Consider the following 20,415-nt stretch of genomic DNA (forward strand, 5'->3'; position numbering starts at 1 on the left):
AACAACGTTAAGTGTCAAAAGGTAGCGAAACTGGACATCTCACGGGACCCCATTCTTCTGCACAGTATTTGAGGCATACAGCTAGAAAAATAACTGGAGGAAGATACTCCTGGCAATTAGTAGTGGTCAGCTCTGAGGGATAAGATTATAAGACATTTTCCCTTTGTAGAACATATTTATGTTCATTTTATAGTGACCATTTATAAAAGGAAAACCAATAGTTTCTAAAAAAAAAAAATTGTGTCTCTTTTCTAACAGAACTACGCATATACATTAAGTGCAGATAAACACACAGAAACAGGCCTGAAGAGCACAGACCAAATGCCTGAAGGGCTCCCTCGGGAAAGGAACGGGGCTGAGCACGGGCTGGCAGGTAAACGGGAAATTCAGTTTTTCCTTCTGTCTTGTTTGAATCTTGTGGAATAGGTCCTCCTGGGTTGCAGAACACGTGAAAAGCTGCAACGCCCACTGCTCCCCTGTATCCAGCCCTCACCAGGACACGGACAGGACGCGGACAGGACACGGACAGGATGCGGACAGGACACGGACAGGACGCGGACAGGACACGGACAGGACGCGGACAGGACACGGACAGCGTCGTCCCCCTCATGCCTCCCTGACCCCGTCCCCCCTCCACTCCCCCCCCCCCCCCATGACCCACACGCACTCAAAGAGCAGCCAAGGGGCCTCATTGTAACACTCATTTTTATATAAATATCCGCAAGTCATGTTACAGAATAAGCCCCACCGGGGAAAAAAGTCAACGTTATGTTTTTGTTAAACGGACCCCTGCCTTCTAGGTTGGGCCCCAGCCTGGGGGCGCCTGCTGCTTTGGGAAGGCTGGGGCTGCCGCCGAGAGGCTGCTGCAGAAGCTGCCTGTGTGGCCCACCCCCGGGCCGACCCCCTTCTTTGGTGTGTGGTACGTGGTGACCTTCTCTGCCCGCCCCCACCCCCAGCCTAGGGTAGGGTTCTGGGGAACAGGGTTCTGGAGGGCAGGGCCCAGGAGTCCTGGGGGCACTTGGAAACGGAGTTGGGGGACTGAGCCACGAGGAGGTGGAGTCTGAAGCTGAGATTGAGCCTTGTGGGGGGGCACGCAGAGGTTAACGGGAACACGCTGGGGGGGCCGGGCCGTCAGCCAAGCAGGAAGCATTTGCCCTTCTCAGCCTAGGTAGCCAGGTCCCTGCCCCGCTGCTCTGTCTGCTGCTCACTCCGCGCTCCCGGGGACGAGCCCCGGGTTCCTGCCTGTCCCCTCCTGGCTCTTCGCTCTACAACCCCCCTCCCCCCACAGAGAGGCCGGAGGCTAGGAACACAGCACCAGTCTGAGGATTTAATTAACCAGGAAGGGGGATCATGGGGAGGGGCACCCCTGTAAAAATGTACAAAAGGTCGGGGGGCTACGTGGAGGGGAGATAGGTATGTACATGGAGCCCCCTTCCGTCAGCCCCTCCTCCCCCAGCCCTGAGAGGGCGTGAGGACTCGGGTGGCAGGTGAAGGGGGGGCACTTTGGCCTCTGGCTTACTGAGCCCTTGGGGAGGCAGGCCAAGGGCCTAGGGGCCCTCAGGGGGAGCGATGGTGTACCTCAGGGGGTCATGAGCGATGACCCCTGACACGACCCCCGCTCTCGCCTCTCATGCACACGCACAGACACATACACACACTCACACACTCACACACACCCCTTTCTCTAGAGGCCTGTGACCTCTGCCCTCCCAGTGACCCCAAGGTCCCTCTGATGCTTGATCTTGCGGGGGCTGGGGCTTCGGCTCCCAGGTTCGGGGACCTCAGAGGTGGCTGGTGAGGTCACGACCTCTGCCCTCCAGCCCTGGCTTCCAACCTCAGCTCGAGGACCTTGTCATCAGGAAAGGGGGATGGCCCGCGCCCCCGGCCCCTCCCCGCCCCTCACCTGTCAGCCCGGGCTGGGCCAGGGGCCCTAGGTGGGGAACTGGGCCGGGGCGCGGGCACGAGCGGAGGCGGTGCCCCCAAAAGGGCTCCCGGGGGGGTCTTGCTGAGAAGGTGAGGGGTCCCCGGGGCTGCAGCGGGTGGCGGTGGTGGCGCCAGGCGGCTGTAGAGCAGGGGATGGGCGGGCTCCAGACCGTACAGGCGGGCGGCGGCCACAGCCCCGGGGCCGGTCAGCTCCTCACCAGCCTCATAGAAGCGGGGCGGCCTGGCCAGGCGGGGGGGCCCTGCCAACCAGGTCGGCTCCAGGAAGCCAGTGCAGCGCTCCGGGGGGCTAGGGCCCAGGAAGGGGGGTGGCCGGGGCCTCTCAAACAGCAGGTGGAGGCCCTGAGGCCCGGTGCTGGCGGCGGCGGCGGCGGCAGCGGCGGCGGCGGCGGCGGCGGCGGCGGCGGCGGCGGCGGCGGCCTCCTCCTTCCGCTCCTCCTTCACCCGCACCGACTCCTTGGGCGGCCTGGCCCCTTCCTCGCCGGCCCGCGCCTTGGGAGTGGCCGGAGAAACGCGGAGCTGGGGCCGCGAGAAGGGGAGGTCCCTGCGGAGAGAAGGCAGGGCCTGCAGCGGTCCGAGCGAGCGGCCGCAGGTGGCACCACGGGTGGCACCGAGGGCGGCACCGAGGGCGGGCAGCGCGGGGGCCGGGGAGGCACACCTGTCTTTCTCCTCCTTGGTGAGAGAGGGCTCCCTCCGCTCCACGGGCCGCTCCTTGTCTGAGCCTGGCGTCCGGGCGGCCTCAGGGGGCCGGACCCAGGCAGGAAAGGCCAGAGGACTGCGGTGCAGGCGGCCCCAGGGGTCTGGCGGGGAGGCGAAGGCTGGCGGGGCCCCTGGGCTTTCTTTCTGGGCAAAGACGGCGCCGGAGTCTAGACAGAGGGTGAAGCAGAGGGTGACAGGAGCCACGAGGAGGAGGCGGCGGCCCCGCTCGGGGACCCCCCCCCCCCCAGGCCACCAGCCCATTGCCACAGCCACCCACCCGCCCCGCCCAGCACTCACTGAATGTAGGGCTGCCCAGGCCTCCAAAGGCCCCGTTGGAGAGCGCAGCCAAGGAGGCGAAGCTTGTGGGACGCCCAAACGGATCTGCGGGAGGAAAGGCCGACGGTCAGGGCACTGGGCAGCCAGCGCCGCGCAGGCGCCCACACCGGCAGGGGAGGCGCAGCTCAGCAAGCAGGCCCTGGAGCCCTCAGCCGCGCCGACTCGGTTTTAACAACAGGTGCTGCTCCTTGGGCCTCGCGAGATGCTGAGCTCTGACATGCATCGTGGTGTTTGACCTCCCAAACGAGAAGCCCCACGAGAGGCAGGCAGGACCACGCCCACTTCAAGATGACGAAACAGGCTCAGAGAGGTGAAGTGACTTGCCAACGGTCAGTCGTCTAGCCACCAAGTGGTACCCCCGCCCCCGCGCCAGCCCCAGGGCCTCTCTGACCCCAGAGATCAGGCTCGAACCCCACAATCCGCCCTACGGGCCGCCCAGACCAGCTCTCCAGCAAACTGCTCGCCGGCAGACCCCTGGCGGCTTCCTCCCACCGGACATGCAGGCCCTTCCCGACCCGACCCTAAGCTCATGCACGGAGCCAGTCAGAAGAACGAACCTACTCCACTACGGGAACACCTCGAAGCCTTCTCTTCCACGAGCACGCTCCCCTGTGCCATCAGGCTCAATGCCCTCTCCACCCAGCTGAAACCTCCCCACAAAGCCCACGGAAGTGCTAGGAGCCGGAGCCAGTGCCGCTGCTCTACCTGGGCCGCACAGCCTCCCTCCGGCACGCTACCTCTACCGCTGGCTGTTGCAGAGACCGCGTCTGAGCCGGCGGAGCCTGGCAGTCACTCTGCCCTGTCCTAGCCCACGGCACAGAGGTGAGGAGGTCAAGGCGCAGAGGGGTCAGAGTAACTCGTCCAAGGTCACGAAGCAAACGGCACCAGGCCTGTGCCCATTCCAGCTGCCGCTCGGGTCTAACCTCCATCCCCAGCCTGAGAACTCCTCAAAGTTAGGGACTGGGCTGGGGTTGCCCGACGTGCCCTTGGCTCTTACCAATGTGGGTGCTGGGGCTCAGAAAGGGTCCGTGGGCCCCGGGAGCTGCCGTGAAAGGGTTGGCTGCAGCGTGGACGGCACCTGGGGCAGAGAGGTGGGAGATTCCGGTGAGGCTGAGTGGGCGCAAGGTGGGCCTCGGGCTACAGAAAGGGAACCTCCGGCCCCGAGAGGGCTGGCCAGACTCACCAGTCGCAGTGAAGAGGGAGGCGGCCGGGTGGGGGAGCTCCTGCCCAGGGGGCAGGGCCCCATAGGGCCCCGGAAGGCAGGGCAGGAGGTCGTTCCGAAAGTCAAGCTTGTGGGAGTCGCCCTGCGTGGGACAGGGAGAGGGGTGGTGAGTGAGGAGCCGGGGGGGGGGGGGGGTGATGCTGCTCTTGCTCTTCCACTCCTAAGGTCCCCCCACGGGCTGGCGGGCGCCAAGATGGGGCTCGGGTGCCTGACTTCCACCTCTCTGAGCCCTCTCGGGCCACCCCCCTCTCCTCAGCCGGAGAAGCTAGTGCTAACTGTGAAGGTGCTCAGGCAGCAACCGGGGACAGGAGGGGACGTTTCTGGCCAAGATGCGGCCAAGCTCTGCCAAAAGCAGATGCCCAGGGCTCAGGCCAGCCCACTTGCCCCAGCCCTCCAGCCCCGGTACCTTCATCTTTTCCTGGTGTCTCAGGATCATGTAAGCCACGCGCACGTGCATGGCACACCACTTCCCTGGCTTCTGCGCCCCAGAAGGATAACCAGAGGGAAAGGGAAGGAAAGAATGCTCACTCATCACCCGCCCCAGGCCTGGTCCTCGGCCCAGCCTTTCCACACAACATCCCCCGCGTCACCCCTACAACGGAGGGATGACTAGGTTCGCTTCACGGCCTAGGAAACTGAGGCTCAGAGAGATGAACTGTCTTGCCCAAGGTCCCACAGCCGGTTACGTCGGAACCCAGGTCTGTGGCACATAAGCCTTTCGCCCTTTCTGCCGCTCCAACTCTGGCTGCCTCCACGTCTTGGGCTTCTCGCTTACTCCCAAGCCAGACCCGCCCTCAGCCAAGTGCCCTGACACCAGCCCCCAGCCTCATGCAGCCTGAGGTCCTCACCAAACTCACCCTCAAAGGTGGCCGGAAATGGTCGGGGATCTGGGGATGGCAAAGCAGAGGTTGGTGGCGATTCAGACCTGTTTACTGTCCTGGGCACCTCGTCTCCACAGTCCCTAATCCCCACCCAGACACTGGAGACCTCGTGTGGCTCCCTCACGCCTTTCCCGCTCCTATGAAGACGCCTTTCCCCATCTCCCGCACTGGGCATCTCCCTTCCAGCACTAAGTTCCTGAACCGGGCCCCAGGGACGTGCTCCGCTTGGAAGACTGGGGACTGACTGGGTTAGTGGGCAGGCAAGACAAGTTTCTCAACCGGACAAGTCATTCTACTAACAGCTTCATGTCATGAGACTCTGTGTAAGATTTCTTTAGAAAAAAACCTTTACTGCTGCTACAAACACCATAAGATATCTGGTCTACTCTCCCCCCTCGGAAACATATCCTGTGCTTTTCCCGATGTTCCCAGAGCCATGGGCTCGAAGGCTGCTCCCTGTGCCACTTCACAAAGGGGCAGCTTATCTTTTCATTGTTTTATGGACAGGACTTCCTGGTATGATGTCATTAAAAAGAAAAGAAAAAGGATTTTGTAATTTAAAAAATTTGAAAACTCCTACAGAAACCACGGTCCTGGGGCGCCTGGGTGGCTCAGTGGGTTAAAGCCTCTGCATTTGGCTCAGGTCATGACCTCAGGGTCCTGGGATCGAGCCCCGCATCGGGCTCTCTGCTCAGCAAGGAGCCTGCTTCCTCCCCTCTCTCTCTACCTGCCTCTCTGCCTACTTGTGATCTCTGTCTGTCAAATAAATAAATAAAATCTTTAAAAACAAACAAACAAACAAACAAAAACCACTGTCCTAGTGATCTTATTTCTGGGGCAACTTCATGAAATTCCTATTCCCCATGGCTGGGAAACTGTCATTTACAGAGATTTCCTCTCGTCAGACTCTCAGGGGTAGTCCCGATCGTACAGTAAAGGGAGGGATCAGGGGTTCACTCTCAATCAACCCTGCTCTCCTTCAACAGATACTCTGGCTCCTCAAGGACCTGCCTCGGCACCCCCCTCACCTGTGTCCCCTTCTGGGGAAGCCCGCTCGGCACTGGCCCCAGTCGTGGTGGCAGCTCGGGGTTCGTGCTCTGGGAAAGGGGAGTGGAGGGTTCAGTCAGGAGAGCGGGCACCAGGCATGAACGGGGTCCAGAGCCAAGGTGGGGGCGGGGACAGGCAGGGAGCACAGCTCCGAAGCAAGCTGGGTCCACACTGGGAGGGCAGGACAAGGGGCGTGGCTCTGGGGACACCCGGAGGTCTGTGGAGCCCGGGGGTGGGGGGCCGGGGCACGGCGGTGTCTGGGTTGGTGGGGGTAGGAGGCGGTGGCGGTTGGATCGGGAGCTCACCTTGGGCTGGAAGGCCCCCTGCAGGGAGCCAAAGGAGACAGCCGGCGGGAGGCCCGGAGGCAGGCCGGGCACCGCGGGAGGGAAGGCCGCGTAGGGCTGCGGAGAGAAGGGCACCGGTCCCAGCTGGGGCTGGACGCGCGGCCCCCCGCGGCTCTGCCCGTCAGTCCTCGGGCCTCACCCTACAGCCCCCCAGGGAGCTCTCCCAGGCTCAAGGCTCTCGCTTCGGAAGCTGAAGACTGCACCCCGACCGTCAGGGCCACACACCCGGACGCCTCCGTGCCCACACACCCCACCACACACACACACACACACTCACATTGTGCCGGAAAAGGCCTTCCATCTTTCCTGGGTATTTCTCAAACTAGGGAAGAGAAGGGAAGAGTGAGCTGCCAGCCAGGGACCCGGGACCTTCCCCTGGAAGCCACACCCTCCCTCCGAGTCTCTGGGCCTCATCCGCGGTCCAGTGAGGAGCTCACCATGTGGGGGCCGTGGGGTGGCAGCAGGCCCGGGGGATAAGGGGTGAAGTGCTGGTGGGTGTGCTGGTGGGTGTGCTGGTGCTGGTGGTTGTGCTGGTGGAACTGGAAGGCCAGGGGCCGGGCCGAGCCCCCTGCCCCCACCACCTCGGGGCCACCCTGGGCATTCAGGTAGCGAGAGTTCAGGTCCTGGCCGATCAGGTCCTGCTCTGTGGGAGGGGAGGGGGAGAAGGCTGTAATGTCTGTCGCCACCGGGACAGCCTCCTCGGGCCCGGGGGGACTGGCCTTCCCTCCTGGCCTTGAGCCACTCCCTCCTCGGGCCCTGATGTCTGCTGAGGTCCGGGTGCCCCACAGCCGGCTGGGCCCAAGCCCGGGGCCATGGCCGCCCACCCCCACCCCCCCCCACCTCCCGCCCCGGCCAGGCCCCCACACTCACCAGAAAGGGCGTTAGCGGCTGAGGCCCCAGGGTGCCCTGGCACCTGCAGCAGGGGTGGGGGCGGGGGCAGGGTGGGGCCGGGGGAGAACAAGGAGGGGTGGGGGGGCGGGGGGGGCGGCCGCAGCCCGGGAGGGGGAAAGCTGTGGGCGGACAGAGGCAGGGGCAGGGAGGGCGTCGGGGGCCGGAGGGTGAGCTGCGCGGCCGAGGAGGCGGCAGATGAGGAGGAAGAGGACGAAGAGGATGATGAGGGGGGAGGCTGAGCCGCGGGAGGGGCCGGGGCCTTGGGGGGCGGCCGTGAAGAGCTGGGGAGAGAAGTGGGGACATGAGTGAGGGCCGGGAGGTGCCAGCTCTGACGGGAGGGGTCAGAAGCCCCGGGCGATACCTTGCCGCTGGTTCTCCAACACGGAACGGGGCAGAACCCGGCCCCCGGGACCCCCCAGCCCCACCCGGAGCCCGTCCTCAGACGGAGGGAACCCCCGCGCCCGGCAGCCCCCTCTCCCCTCTCTCGGAGGGCCCCGGCCACGTGACCCGCCCCTGCTCGACGGCGGCACGAACCCGTCACTCGCGGTGACGCTTCCTCACAACAGGCCACCTGGGTTCCCAGCCTAAGACAGTGGAAGCAGCACCTCGCTGGCCTGGCCTAGGAGTCAGGCGGCCTGAATTCTAGGCCCGTCTTGCCATGAACACCCTGGGTGACCTTGAGCAAGTCACTGCCCCTCTCTGAGCCTTAGTTTCCTCAAGAACAAGGGAAGAGCCCGTAAGGATGACGGAATGAGACAGCGCGGGTATCAGCGACCCTGACCCCGCAGCGAGCACTCACTGGAGGCCCAGCGCTGGCGCGGCGTCCCGGCTCCTCCGACCTCCGCCTCCGCCGTGTGCCGCCGCCTGCCCCGCGGCCGCCGCAGCCACGAACCCGCCCGCACGGTCTGTCTCTCACTTAACTCAGTCCCTTGCGTTTTGACTTCGCCTCGCCCGACACTACGTGTGACGTCCGAGGGCTGAGGTACTGATCGTGTTTTCCTAAAGCCCATTAACAGCTAAAACAGCAGGTGCCCCCGGAACAGCCGAAACGATCCGCGCCCGGCTAGTGACACACGGGCACACTTTGGGAAACACTGCACGACCTCATCGTCCACCCTCACGACAGCTTTACCAGGAGAAAGGGGCCATTACCAGTTCTTTATGACCGAAACGGAAAATTGAGGCTCAGAGAGATGAAGTGACTTTTCAAAAATCACACAGCCACAAGCGGCAGAGCAAGAATCTGAACCAGGTCTGACTGACCCCAAAGCCAGCACCCTTATTAATCATGTCAGCATTTCCCAAAGTGTGTTCTGAAGAACACTCCTCCTAGCAGATGTGCCTTCTGAAAAGGCCTCAGCAGCGCATCAAGTTGGGAGACGGCACAGAGAGCAGCTCCCTGCCCAGGAACGTCCGGTGAAGCGGCCCTGGGAAGCCCTGTGAGCGAGTAATCACTTCACATTTGCTTCACCCAGTGTCTCTCAAGCTTTTCAGCCTCAGAATCCCTTTTTCAAGTCACATCCCACAGGCACCATCCCGTGTCCCAGCCACAGAATGCAGGGGTTGGCGCCAAAGTGACCAGGTCCTTCCAGACCAGACCAAAGCCCTGGACCACTCACCTGCCAGTGCTGAGGTCCAGGCTGCTGCCATAGGGAGAAGTGCGGAGGCCGAAGGGCGAGACCCGAAGCTGCAGCTGGGGCTGGGGTGGGGGTGGCAGGCTGGGGGCGGCCGGCAAGGGTGCAGGGGGTGAGACAGGAGGCCGAGGGGCCGGCGGAGGTGGTGGTTCCTTCGGGGGGAAAGGCACTAGCAGCGGGTCGGGCCCTGGGGGCTGTTCCTGGCTCCGCTCCAGGCCCGACACTTTAGGGACCACGGAGAGTTTTGCTTCACAGTTCCCGTTGAAGGCGCCGTGGGGGCCCGAGGCTGTGAGGACAGGATGGCAGATGGAGTCAGCTGCGGCCCGTATTCCCCCAGTGTCCAGCCCCAGCCCTTGAGACCAACCTTTGCTGGTTGAGACAGTGAAGGACGGGTCGAGGTCATCATCGGAGACCTGGGGACGAAGGGCAGGGACAGGGTCAGGTTTGGGTAAGGCGAGGCCCTCACCCAGGAAAGCTAACAGCCCCCACGGCCTGCTAGGAAGTGGCAGTGCTGCCAAGTCCATTCTATCGGCTTCGGTGAAATCCAGCACAGACTGTGGGTCCCGGGGGGCCTGTGCTTGAAGAAAGGGGTGGGAAGCTACGCCTCCGAATTTGAAAGGCCAGGAGGACTGACTTGAGGCGGCACTCGTGTGTCAGAGAAGCAGGCACATCAAAGCCAAAGATGTCAGTTGTCACTAACTGCGGGCCCATACGCCCCCCGGACTTACAGATCCATTTGGCCCACAAGTGTCAGCAAAACCCTTTGAAACTAACTGCTGATATTTACAAATCCAGGAATTCCTCATACAAACTCGGACTTCCAGGTTCCCTTAAGAACTGGCTCCTGTGCTCGCATGGCAACAATTAGCTAGGACTAGACAGTGGTCACCTCCTGTAGACAGACAAGAACTCTGGTTCACCACAGTCCCTGTCCAGCCAATTTTTTAAATGAAAAAAGACACCCATCAGGGAATACACTTTTTAGTTAGTTGCAAGGGCAGAGCAAGAGCGACTAAAACACATCATTTCAAAACAAGCACATCCGACCTGACAATAAACCGAAACAGAACCTCGTGAGACACGTTTCTACACTGGTCACAAGGGTTTGGTGCCCTCGCGGCCACAACCGTGGTCTCCGCTCAGATTCTGGGAGAGCGGTCCAGCAGCGAGCAGGGTGACCGGCTCAGCTCGACAGCCACCTGAATTTCTGTGGAGAGCCACTGGTCTTCCGAAGGGTTAGGAAAAGATGGTACACTGAGACCCGGGCTTTCTATTCTTTAGAAACTGGCTCTAGTTACCAAAGAAAGCAAGTCGTTTACCCATTCAATCTGCCCGTACCCCCCTTCCCCATCCAGTCATGGCTCAACCTAACTACGTTCCCCACTCAAGGGGGAGGCTCTCTCTCGCTGTACGCGGCAGACCTCTGAGCCGCACTCCGCTTTACAAATTGTACAGCACTGCCCACCCAACAAGTTCTAGCCCTACTCACCCTCTCGTCCAGATCGCTTTCTGCATCACACTGGGGAAAAGGAAAGACAGAGGTGTCACCAAGAGGGAAGAAGGGGGGGCCCGAGGGACAGAGGGGACTTTCAGAGAGGAACTGCGAGGGGAGGGGCCGGTACAGGCAGAGGGCACTTACTATGTATCCAGCTTCCAGAGAATGACGGGAGGACGCCTGAGAAAGACCAGAGTCCAGAGGTAAGGCCGACTGGCGAGGCCTTTGGATCGAGTCTAAACTCCCCAGCAAGGAACGGCAGGCCCCTCACGACACACTCTCCTCCTCTGTCTCGCTGCTTCTCCTCCCGTGGCCCGCCCCTCCCCAGTGCGCTCACCGTTTTCTGAATACATTCTCACATCTCTGTGCTTTTGCTCAGAACAAGTTCGCCTGTTTCTCCTCTTAGCCAACTTAGGACTGTCCTTCAAGGCCTGACTAAGGCACCCCAGGGGCTTCCCCTCACCACAACCCTGCTCCCATCCCCCAGGCAGAGCGCGGCTTCCGCATGTGGCTTCTGCAGCATCCCTCCCGGACCTCCGCCTTCTGTAGCTTCTCAGGTTTGGATCAAGGTATCTGCTCAGATTGTGCCTTTCCTGCTAGACTGCCGTTGCCTGGAGAGACCTGAGACTGCTCTAATTCATTTACGGTTCCACCAAGTCTTGCTGATACGTCTCTGAAAAACCAACTGATTTCAGATAGACAAGGCAAGCCAAAAGCAGAAAAGCCTGAGTGTGGACATGCCTCTGTCAGACCTGGACTGAGGCGTGAGGGCTCAAATCTGCTCTGCCATCAGAGAAGAGAATCCCCGTTTATGAGGAGCAGCAACGCTGCCGATGGACAACAACTCTACGTGAAGAGCCGTCCGGTCTTAAAGGACAGGGATCCATGACAAGCTCACCTCTTTCCTTCTCCGCTTATTGGGCCATTTTCGGGCCCGATCCCCAGAGGGCCGTCCAGGCTCCCGATCAGAGCTGTCCCCTGGCTCCCCAGTGGCCCCACTGGAACCCCCCCTCTTCCGCTTCCCAGAATGCTTCAGCCGGTGTTCCAGTCGCTCTGGGGGCTGAAGCGATGCATCCTTCTGTGGAGCAGGAGGTGGGACTGAAGTAGACGGAGAAAGGCAAGCTCCCGACCTCTCTAGGGGTGACCAGGCTACCAAAGCGGCTCTCGGCCGGGTAACCAGGCTGGTCCCTGGAGACTAACTCTACGTCCTCCCACCCCAGGGTGGGGCAGAGGCCTGGCCAGAGGAGCCGGTTGCTCTGGTTTGGGGTGCCAGCATTCCCCCCCAACTCCACCCACTCCGGGCACCATACCCTTCTCTCGGCCCCTCGGAAGCCCCCAAAGGTCCCCAGCTCCCACAGGCCCCACCTGCAAGGCCTCAAGGCTGGCGAAGCTGGCGATGGCGAAGCCATCGATCAAGTCCTCCTCCTCTTCGTCGTCCTCCTCGGGCTCCTCCTCGGCCTCGCCGTCGTCTGCGCCCCCCTCCTCCTCCTCCTCCTCCTCCTCCCCGCGGCTGCCCGAGCCGGCAGGCCGCTTCCGAGCTCGGGGTCGCGGGGGCCGAGGCCTGGGACGGGGCCGCCGTCGTCGCGGGCCTCCGGGCCGCTCTCCGGACGAAGCCGACGACCAAGGCCTGGCGGGCGGCGGCGGCGACGAGGACGACGAGGAGCCGCGCGGGGCGGCCAGCAGGGCCCGGGGCGCGTCGCCGCCGGGACCTCGGCGGCGCCGCTGCTCCCGGTCTCGGTCTCGGCGCGAGCAGCGCCGCCGCCGCCGCTCCCCCTCCGCGGCCCAGCCCGGGCCCGGAGCCGCGGCCGCCGCCGTCTCCATGGCGACCGCCCTCAGCGCCGCATCCGGAGGCGGCGGGGCCCGAAGCGGCCTGTCCGCAGGCCCGGGGTCGCAGGCGCGGCGCTGGCGGCTGCACAGGGACGGAAAGGCCACGGCTTCCCCTTTCAAGCAGGATCTGCTGGCCCCGAGCTGGCCCCGAGGCCAAGGCCCGGGGAGCCGGCGCCGCCCCCGGGGCGACAAGCCCGAGGGCCCCCCCTGTGGGGCCGGCGGAGCCGAGACGGCGAAACCGGGGCGGCAGTCCCTTTAAGGCGAGGCCTCGAGTAGTCCAGCCCCTGACCCCTTTACGACGACCCGATGGTGTCCAGCCGGCCCAGTGCGGTGGCCGCCCCCTGCCAGGGGTCGAGACAAGTCTCCCCGAGGAAGAGGAAGGGCCACCCCTTTAAAAGGGACCGAAAGCTCGCCCCGAAACGCACACCTCCCCTTTAAAAGTGTCTCAAGTCCTCCGGCTAAAAGAGGCCACCCCTTTAAGGAGTCCAGGGTCCTCCACGCAGCAGGCCGCCCCCTTTCAGGGCTCAGGAGTGAAGTTTCTGGTCCTCCGCAAGAGGCCGCTTCCCCTGAAAGCCGAGTTGAAAGAACTTCTCGCGGGGGGAGAAGAGGAGCAGAGACTCCCCACTCGCGCCAGCTCGCCCAACAGCACACTTCTCAGTTTGTCAGCTTCGGCTCGATGGCCTCCCCTTTAAGGTTGCCGATGCAGTCGGCCGAGCTCAGCGGCCACCCCTTTAAGGAGATTTAAAGGGGCCTCCTCCAGGCCTGTCTCTTCCAGCCTCCGCCTCCGGTCGCCATGAAAGGCTGGGGGGGGGGCGGGGCCGCGGGGCCAGCCCTCCAAAGCCCCGGATGTGAGGCAACGGTGACGGGTAGAGCTTCTCTGTCTGCCGACATAAAAGTCTCTTCCTCCTTTCCTCCGTCTCTGCCTGACTTGCGCCGTAAGGGATCCGGAACGGCCGTTGGGAGGCGGGGGAGCTCCAGCGCACCCTCCTGTTGTCTCCTTTGGCGTCTGGGGCCTCTTCTCCGCCAGGACTTCCCTGCCCCTCCTCCCTCTTCCTCCTCAGCCTACGCCTCCTTCCTCTCTCGGCCTCCTCCCACTCTCCGCCCCCTTCCCCCTCACCCCTCCACAAGCTTCGTCGTTGATAGGTTGAGAAGTGTACGACAGGGCGGAGGGCGGAGTCAAGCTCCGGGGAGTGGGTAACCTGTAACCGCCCTCCAATCTTGGATTGGGTATACGTCAGGTTATCCCCGCCCCCCCGCGGGTCTTGTGACTCGACTGGTTCGAAGTCGGCGCTTGGGGCGGTCCCCCAGGCGACCCCGCCTCTTCCTGCTCTCTGTTCATTGGTCCGCCTTCAGACAGCGTCGAGACTGGGAGTCGTGCTATACGACGCGAGCGCCGGGGGCGGTTGGCCGCTGGGCGGCGGGCGGCCGCGGAAGGCTCCGCTCCACGGCCGGATGCGGCGTCTCTTTTTCCGCCGCCTGGCTCAGCCCGCAGACGCCTGGCTTCTCGCGCACGCGCGTGGGGACCCCGGCGGCGGCCGTCCGTCTGCGGGACGCCCCGCGGCGTGCGGCGACCCGAGCGCCTGGCGAGCGCCGGACGCGCGGGGAAGGAGCCCGCGTCCCGTCGTCGCCGCCTTCCGTGGGAGCGGGCGGCGTGCGGTGTCCGCGCTAGCACGGGAAGGCGGGAGCGCCTGCGTGCGGCGCCCGTGGCCGACAGGAGCGCTCCGGCGGGTGCGGCGCTCACCGAAGCCCGGCTCCGCACGCAGCCTGTGCTGAGTCACCGCCCCGGGGTGCCTCCGAGTTCGAAAGACGCAGGCGGCCGCGCCGGCCTCGGGTTGCCTGGTTACCGGTTCACCTCACCTTGTTTTCTGGTTTTTAAATGATCTCTGCGCCCCACGTGCGGCCCGAACTCATGGCACCTGCTCCGCCCGCTGCCGCTGCACCTGCTTTCCTCTGTGCAGTTGTGCAAGGCCTGCTCACGCGCTGTGCGCGTCGGGCACGTACCGCAGGTTGCTGCGGGTGCTCAGTTCCGGGCCATTACTTGTCTCGAATCCAGAAGCGGGGCCACGCCTGCATGTTAGGAGGAATTCAGGGCCACCCTGATCGAGGCCTTCGTCCGCCCTGGGTCCCTCAGCCTCCTCCCTGATGTAAGTGAATTTAGAGAACCCTGATCGGAGTCCGGGGTCTCCGTATCTTCTGGAGCTGGGTCCAAAGTTTTCCTCCACACACGGAAATTTTCAGGTCAAGGAAGTATCTCCCATGATCCTTCCCCCACTTCTTCCCTGTACCCAACCCTCCTGGCCTTCCCGGGCACCTCCCCCATTGCCCAGTCTTTGGGGGCCAAAGTAGAAACAGGAGCCAGTACCGTCAATCCATCTCAAACTCAGGTAGAGACATACGAAAGGATCAGAAACATATCGAAAACTTTACTAGAAATATAGAGAAAAATATATAACTGCCTCAGATGCTTCAGGACGGATGGACAAACAGATGGAGCTCCTAGGTCCGACGGGGCTGCTCCCTATCTACTTCTTCCTCTTCCAGGAGTGAGGCATCCAGCTCCTCTAGCCGCTGCTGCAGCAGAGGTCCCACGTCTGGGCTGGGGGGCAGGCTGGGGGTGAGGGTCCTGCCACCCGCAGCCCGCACCCCCCGAGACGGCCGCCGGGATCGAGGGAGGCTGCTGTCCCGAAACTCTACAGCCCGCCGAAGCTTCTTGGAGCTGGTGAAAATCAAAGTCCCGTTGCGCTCCCGGGGCTCCTCAAAGATGGTCTCAAAGGTCCTGAACCAGGCAGGGAGGGATGCTGGTTACCAGCAGGGCCCGTGGCTCCTGCCTTCCCTCTGTTACCCCCAAGCCTTCAAAGTGTCTCACCTCCTGGTTGTAGGCGACTGATAATTCTTGTTGGTATAAATTTCTTCTAAGCTGAACTCCTTCTTGTTCAACCTGGGAGCAAAGAGCAGAGGCCAATGAAAAACCCAGAGCCGCTGTACCCTGGAAAAATGATAAGCAAGGCCTGGTCTATATTTCAGTTTCTGGGACACGCTAGGGCCAGGAATGCTGCCTAAGGCAGACAGATGGTTCTACCATCTACAGATGGTGCAAACCATGTCCAGACCAAATGGACTCCTCCAAGCTGGATTACGTTCCCTGAGCGGAGACAAAGCCACTCTTCAGGGGATCTGAGCCTACACCTGTTTCGCCAAGGCAGCTCCACGTACGATGAGCCACTCACCGGATTGGTCGAGGCAGCCCCATTGGTGTAAGGTTTAGCTGAGCACGGGATGGTGTTCTGCGTATTCTGAATCGAGAAACCTTTCCCATGGTCTATGAAAACAGGGCAGAGGGTAAGGGTGCAGCATGGCCTCAGGCTCCCACTTGCCTCCTCCCCACATCTGTACTCCTACCTTGGTCTCCGGGTCTGAAAGCACCTGGTCCTCTGAGGCCCTTGGCTCCTTCCCTTTGGTTGAGCCCAACCTGCAGAGAAAGTGAAGGCTCATGGACAAATTTATAGCAATACCTCCATCTCCTGCCCACTGGATAATAGGGCAGGAGGCTGAGCCCAGACTGCGCCAGGGCTTTAAGAAGGGTTTATCGGAGGGCACCTGGCTGGCTCAGTCAGTTACGTGTCTTACTCCGACTCAGGTCATGATCCCAGGGTCCTGGGATCGAGCTCCACATCAGGCTCCCTGTTCAAGGCAGAGTTTGCTTCCCCCTCTCCCTCTGCCCGCCCCACCAACTCGTGCATGTACTCGCTCTCTCTCTCAAATGAATAAATAAAATCTTCCAAAAAAAAAGAAAGAAAAGAAGGGTTTATCGAGAGCACTACCTGGGTTCTGCAGGTTCAGAGAAGGAGGAGGAAGATGCGGTGGACGAGCAAGTTGTGACAAGGGTAGGAGAGCCTCCCACTCCTCCAAGAGGGAAGACCTCTTTCCGGAGACAGGGCCGAGGGGGTGGTGGGGGTCGGGCGGCCTCTCCACCACCCACGGTGTGCCGTCGGGGCCGTGACCGGCTTGGGTGGTGGGGAGCAGGGGGCCAGCTGCAGGCATCTGGGCCAGGAGGTCCCAGATCAGGGCAGGAGTGGCTTCGGCCCAGAGAGGGCTTAGAGAGAAGTGCTGGGGGGCTGTGGTCTCGGGCTCGCCACTGGCGGATAGGGGGCCTGGGGCTGACAGACGCAGTGTCCTCAGCAGCCCGGGACTGCTCGGCCTCTGAGATGGCAATCTTCAACTCCAACTTCATGGGGGGTGATGGGGGTGGGGGCCGTGGGACTTTGTTGGGCGTGAGGAAGATGTCAGCAAAGCTCTCCAGCTTGGAGCGGACGGAACGGAAGAGCGGGGCCAAGCCCCAGGGACTGAGGCGGGGGCGTAAAAGGCTGGACGGCGGTGGGACCGATGGGGGCTCCAGTACAGGATCCGGGGCTGAGGAGAAGGAGAGGCTCAGGTGGGCATTCCTCGGCTGCAGGTGCCTAAGCTCTACTTTGGTAGCCTCGGCCCCTCCCCCAACCACTAAGCTTTCCTCACGAAGGTAGAAGCCCACACCTAAATGACCAGGCCCTACATTTAGGAGTTGATCGTCAGGCCTCTGAAGTCTGTACCCCATCTTCACACGCCAAACTCCCCTCAGGGAGGGAGACAAGCCTCTTTCCTTCACCGCCCCCCCCTGCCCCGGACACTTTTAAGCTCAGCCAGGATTTTCCAGAGCTCTGAATCTCATCCCTCTGAGTCCTTACCTGGTGGTGGGGTCTCCGGAGGGTCCTCAGGCAGGGCAGACGGCTGGAATGGGGGATCCGGGTCCCTGGACGGAGGCATTGACTGGTGAACAAGCGTCACGGGCTCGGCTCTGGGGTGAAGGGAAAGTAAAGGCTGAGGGAGCTTCCCGGTTCGGGTCCCACCCAAGCCAGCACCTCCCCAGTCCCTTAAGGCTTCGGAAGGTGCTACCGGACAAGCAAATTCTGACGCCCTTAGCTCTAGCTGCCGGGGTAACAACTGCTGCCTGGACATTTCGACAATCCGTGCCCCAGCCCTCTCACCTTCTCGTGGGGATGAGGAAGTTGGGAGTCTCATCAGCAAAACCCTGGATGGAAACAAAGGATGTTTTGGGGGAGGCAGGGAAGCCCCCTATGGCCTCTCTAGCTCCCCACATTCTGACCCTCTCAAGCGTCCAGAAGCCTGCCAGGGGTCACACCAAAGACTTTTTCATATAGGTCTCTCCTCAGTGTCTTCCATAGAGAATGCTGCTCTCCTTGCTCTGGGCAAAACCTATCCCAGCTGAACCCTTATGTCCTTACCCCAAATTCTCATACCTCAGTTGAGGGTCGTGGGCTGGCAATGTCCTCTAGCATCACCACCAGAGTAGGCTGGGGGGCCCAGTCCACCTTCGGTGAAGGGCCCTCCTCTGGGCCAGGGCTCGTCCTTGGTCGCCGCCTCAGGGTAGAAGAGGCCCGGTGGATGCGGCTCAAGGGCTCTCGGCATAAGTGCAGTGGGTCGGGAGGCCTGGAGCGGAAGCAAGAAGATCAGAGGGGCTCAGGTGGGCTCCTGCGTACCCTCCGTCCCGCCATGCTCACCTGGTCTGTGAGGGCCACGCAGCCTCTTGGGGTGGCGAGGCAGGCGGCTGGCTGTGGACAGAGTCCTGCCGGTCGCTGCGGTGCCGTGTGGAGGGGGTCTCTTCCTGGGACGCCAGGGGAACCTGATTGAGGAGGAAGTGTCGAGGGCAAGGCGGTGAAATGAGGTTGGACCGCGCGGGGCCTTTCTGAGCCTAACGGGGCCACATGCCACAGAAGTGACAGAGGCTATGGCTAGAATTCGCTTCAGAACCCAAAGAAGGGCATTTAACCGAATCCGTTTCGGGGCCAGAGAGTAGATGTCCGGAGCTGTAGTAATCTCGCACAGGCTGTTTAGAGAAATGGAAAGGAGTGACCCTGGGTGAGTCACGGCCCTGTTTTTCTAACCTGTGCAATGGAGCCAAAGACCTCAGCCTTTTCCCAAGAATGGCCTAGACGCTGGGCCGGGAAGAAAGCAAGGGTTTCTCATACTTAAGAGCACTTGTAGAGATGGGGTTCCAGCCCGGCAGGGTTTTTTGTGGGGAATGGGCACTAAAGACCCCGCCCAGACCTAGGTTGGATTAAGTGAGAGCCAAGGAGACCTCTTGCATTAGGGAGGCTGCGTGGCAATGGGTGTGAGCACGAGGTGTTTGGATCTCAATCATCCTCACTAGTGATCTGCTCTGACTGTGGTTCTGAAGAGGGGCCCGGGGGAGAAAGGGGCCTCTCGGTTGAGGGAGCTCACCATGTGGGCAGCCATAATATCTTCCAGCACCACAGCCAAAACCCGCCGAGAGGCCTTCTCCAGAGGTGAGGGGGCCGCTAGAGACTGCAGTCTCGGCCGTTTGGGGCTCCGGGCTCCCCATAATGCTCGAGCCAGGGGCTGGCGGCACAGACGCGACCGGCCAGGTGAACTGGAAGATGAGAGAAGCCGAGGACGGTCGCCTGAGCCTGTCGTGGGCTCTGCGGTTCCCCGGGACGGCCGCCAGGGTCCCGTCTCCCGAGCTCAAGACAGGCGGGCGGGGTGCGCTCTCACCTGGAGTCCCCGGGCAAGTCCATGGGGGAAGCGGCGGCTCCGGGGAGTCCCTGGGGGATCCCAGGTCGCAGCCTGGGATGGGGGGAGCGGGGGAGCGGGGAGTGAGGGCCAGCCCTTCCCCTGGGGCTCCGCCCTTCATGGTCCGCCCGCGGCTCCCGGGAGCCCAAGGGCCGAAGCCCTGGGGCGTGAAAGGGCGCCCCCGGCTGGCCGTCCGGAGCGGGTGTCTTCCCGCGGCCGTCGCCCGAGATGAGCGGATCCACCCGCGTCCTGACTGGCACTTGCTGGGAGAACCTGGCTTGCAGCAGCGCCAGTTCTCCCACGGCCCGAGCTTCTGGGGCCTTTGTCCCTACAGAATCCGCCCTGAGATCCGCTGGGATCCCGGTCCTGGGAGTCTCCCTTTCCGCCGGGTCCCTCTGCAGTCCTCGTCCACTGCCAGCGAGTGGCCGGGAACTCCGACGCTATACTCCCGCACACCGACGGTGCCCCCCCGCCCCCGCCCCACCAGACTCCCTAGACTGGGTCCCTGCGGAAGGAATCCTACAGCGCGGTCCCTCCAGGGAGGCGCCGCGGGGGTCCTCTGTCCCCGGGAGTCTGGGCTCCGCAAAGCTGCACTCAGAGAGGAGCGGCCCGAGCCTGAGCATCACGAACTCAGTCCGGATCCCCGGGGATCCACTGTCAAGCCGATACCCCCTTCACGCCAATCCCGAGAGGTCCCGCCCACAGACCCCCTCTCCCGCCGCCCCCCGCTCCCCGCCCAGCGCGCTCCGCAGCCCGCGAGCAGATGGCGCCAGCGTTGGCTTCGCTCCCTCCCTCCTCCCGCCCTCGCTCCAGCCGCTCGGTGCCCTCCCCCGCGCGCCGCTCACCGCCGCCTCCCGCGGATCCCGGGTCTTCGACGGCGCCTACCTCCGGCTCCTTTAAACCAGCCTTGCCCAGCACTGCCCAACCGCCAGGGGCCTTCTTCTCCGGGCCCTCGGGCACCGCCCAATCGCCGGCCCCCGTCTTCCGGGGTGGCGAGAAACGGAGTGAAGCCACCGGCAGCCATCTTCCCTAGGGGCAAGAAGCCAAACGGGGCGCCGCCGCCATTGCAGTTGAGGGCAGGCCGCGCGGTCCTCGGTGAGCCGAAGCGGGCCGGAGGGGGTCATTTTCGGAAGGCCAGGCCGTGGGCGGCTGAGGACCAGCCCGAGTTTCTCGAGCGACGGAGGCGGCTGTCGCGACTCGTGCCGCCACGTTTTTTAAGGGCATCTTCCGGTTCTTTAGTTCTTAGGCCAATGAACGTGAACCGAATAGTAACGACCGGGGAATTCGCAGCTTCCCAGAGCGGCCTCGTCGAGGGCGGTGCCGGCCCCCCCGGGACTCCTCGCGCCGGTCCCCGAGTCGCGGGGACGATGTGGGGGCGGGGCCGGGCGCCGGAGCCTCCCGCTGCAGGGCTTGCGCGGCGTCCCGGAGAGACCGGGCCGAGCGCAGACGGGGAGGAGGCTGCGGCCGCCGACCTTCCTGCCGGAGGTGCGGGGCTCGCGTGGCCCGCGCGAGC

The 20,415-nt window shown here is 63.0% G+C and overlaps 2 protein-coding genes across 7 annotated transcripts; both read right to left on the reverse strand.

The window, feature by feature from the left end:
• Positions 1-687: 687 nt before the first annotated feature.
• FBRS (fibrosin) lies at positions 688-13,498 on the reverse strand. Of its 2 annotated transcripts, none has more exons than XM_059153910.1 (18): positions 11,856-13,498; positions 11,389-11,568; positions 10,635-10,670; positions 10,485-10,514; positions 9,360-9,408; positions 8,981-9,281; positions 7,341-7,642; positions 6,908-7,113; positions 6,748-6,792; positions 6,432-6,560; positions 6,108-6,176; positions 5,056-5,085; positions 4,605-4,676; positions 4,160-4,280; positions 3,974-4,054; positions 2,938-3,021; positions 2,600-2,807; positions 688-2,485 (listed from the first exon to the last, which is right to left on the reverse strand). In XM_059153910.1, the coding sequence occupies exons 1-18, from the start codon at positions 12,309-12,311 to the stop codon at positions 1,900-1,902; spliced, it is 2,985 nt and encodes a 994-aa protein (XP_059009893.1). In that variant the 5' UTR covers positions 12,312-13,498; the 3' UTR covers positions 688-1,899. The 2 variants fall into 2 exon arrangements, with proteins under 2 accessions (XP_059009893.1, XP_059009894.1); XM_059153911.1 differs by having other exon boundaries at positions 6,432-6,527; positions 11,856-13,496.
• Positions 13,499-14,720: 1,222 nt separating this feature from the next.
• PRR14 (proline rich 14) lies at positions 14,721-20,155 on the reverse strand. 5 transcript variants are annotated; one of them, XM_059153913.1, is made up of 12 exons: positions 19,748-20,155; positions 18,885-18,956; positions 18,594-18,762; positions 17,873-17,994; positions 17,612-17,801; positions 17,339-17,382; positions 17,039-17,103; positions 16,139-16,727; positions 15,717-15,786; positions 15,545-15,636; positions 15,184-15,255; positions 14,721-15,093 (listed from the first exon to the last, which is right to left on the reverse strand). In XM_059153913.1, the coding sequence occupies exons 1-12, from the start codon at positions 19,924-19,926 to the stop codon at positions 14,814-14,816; spliced, it is 1,944 nt and encodes a 647-aa protein (XP_059009896.1). In that variant the 5' UTR covers positions 19,927-20,155; the 3' UTR covers positions 14,721-14,813. The 5 variants fall into 5 exon arrangements, with proteins under 5 accessions (XP_059009896.1, XP_059009895.1, XP_059009898.1 ...); XM_059153912.1 differs by having other exon boundaries at positions 17,039-17,148; XM_059153915.1 differs by having other exon boundaries at positions 17,039-17,148; positions 19,788-19,917.
• Positions 20,156-20,415: the final 260 nt, after the last annotated feature.

The sequence above is a fragment of the Mustela lutreola genome, chromosome 17 (assembly GCF_030435805.1).
Source record: "Mustela lutreola isolate mMusLut2 chromosome 17, mMusLut2.pri, whole genome shotgun sequence".
NCBI lineage: Eukaryota > Metazoa > Chordata > Mammalia > Carnivora > Mustelidae > Mustela > Mustela lutreola.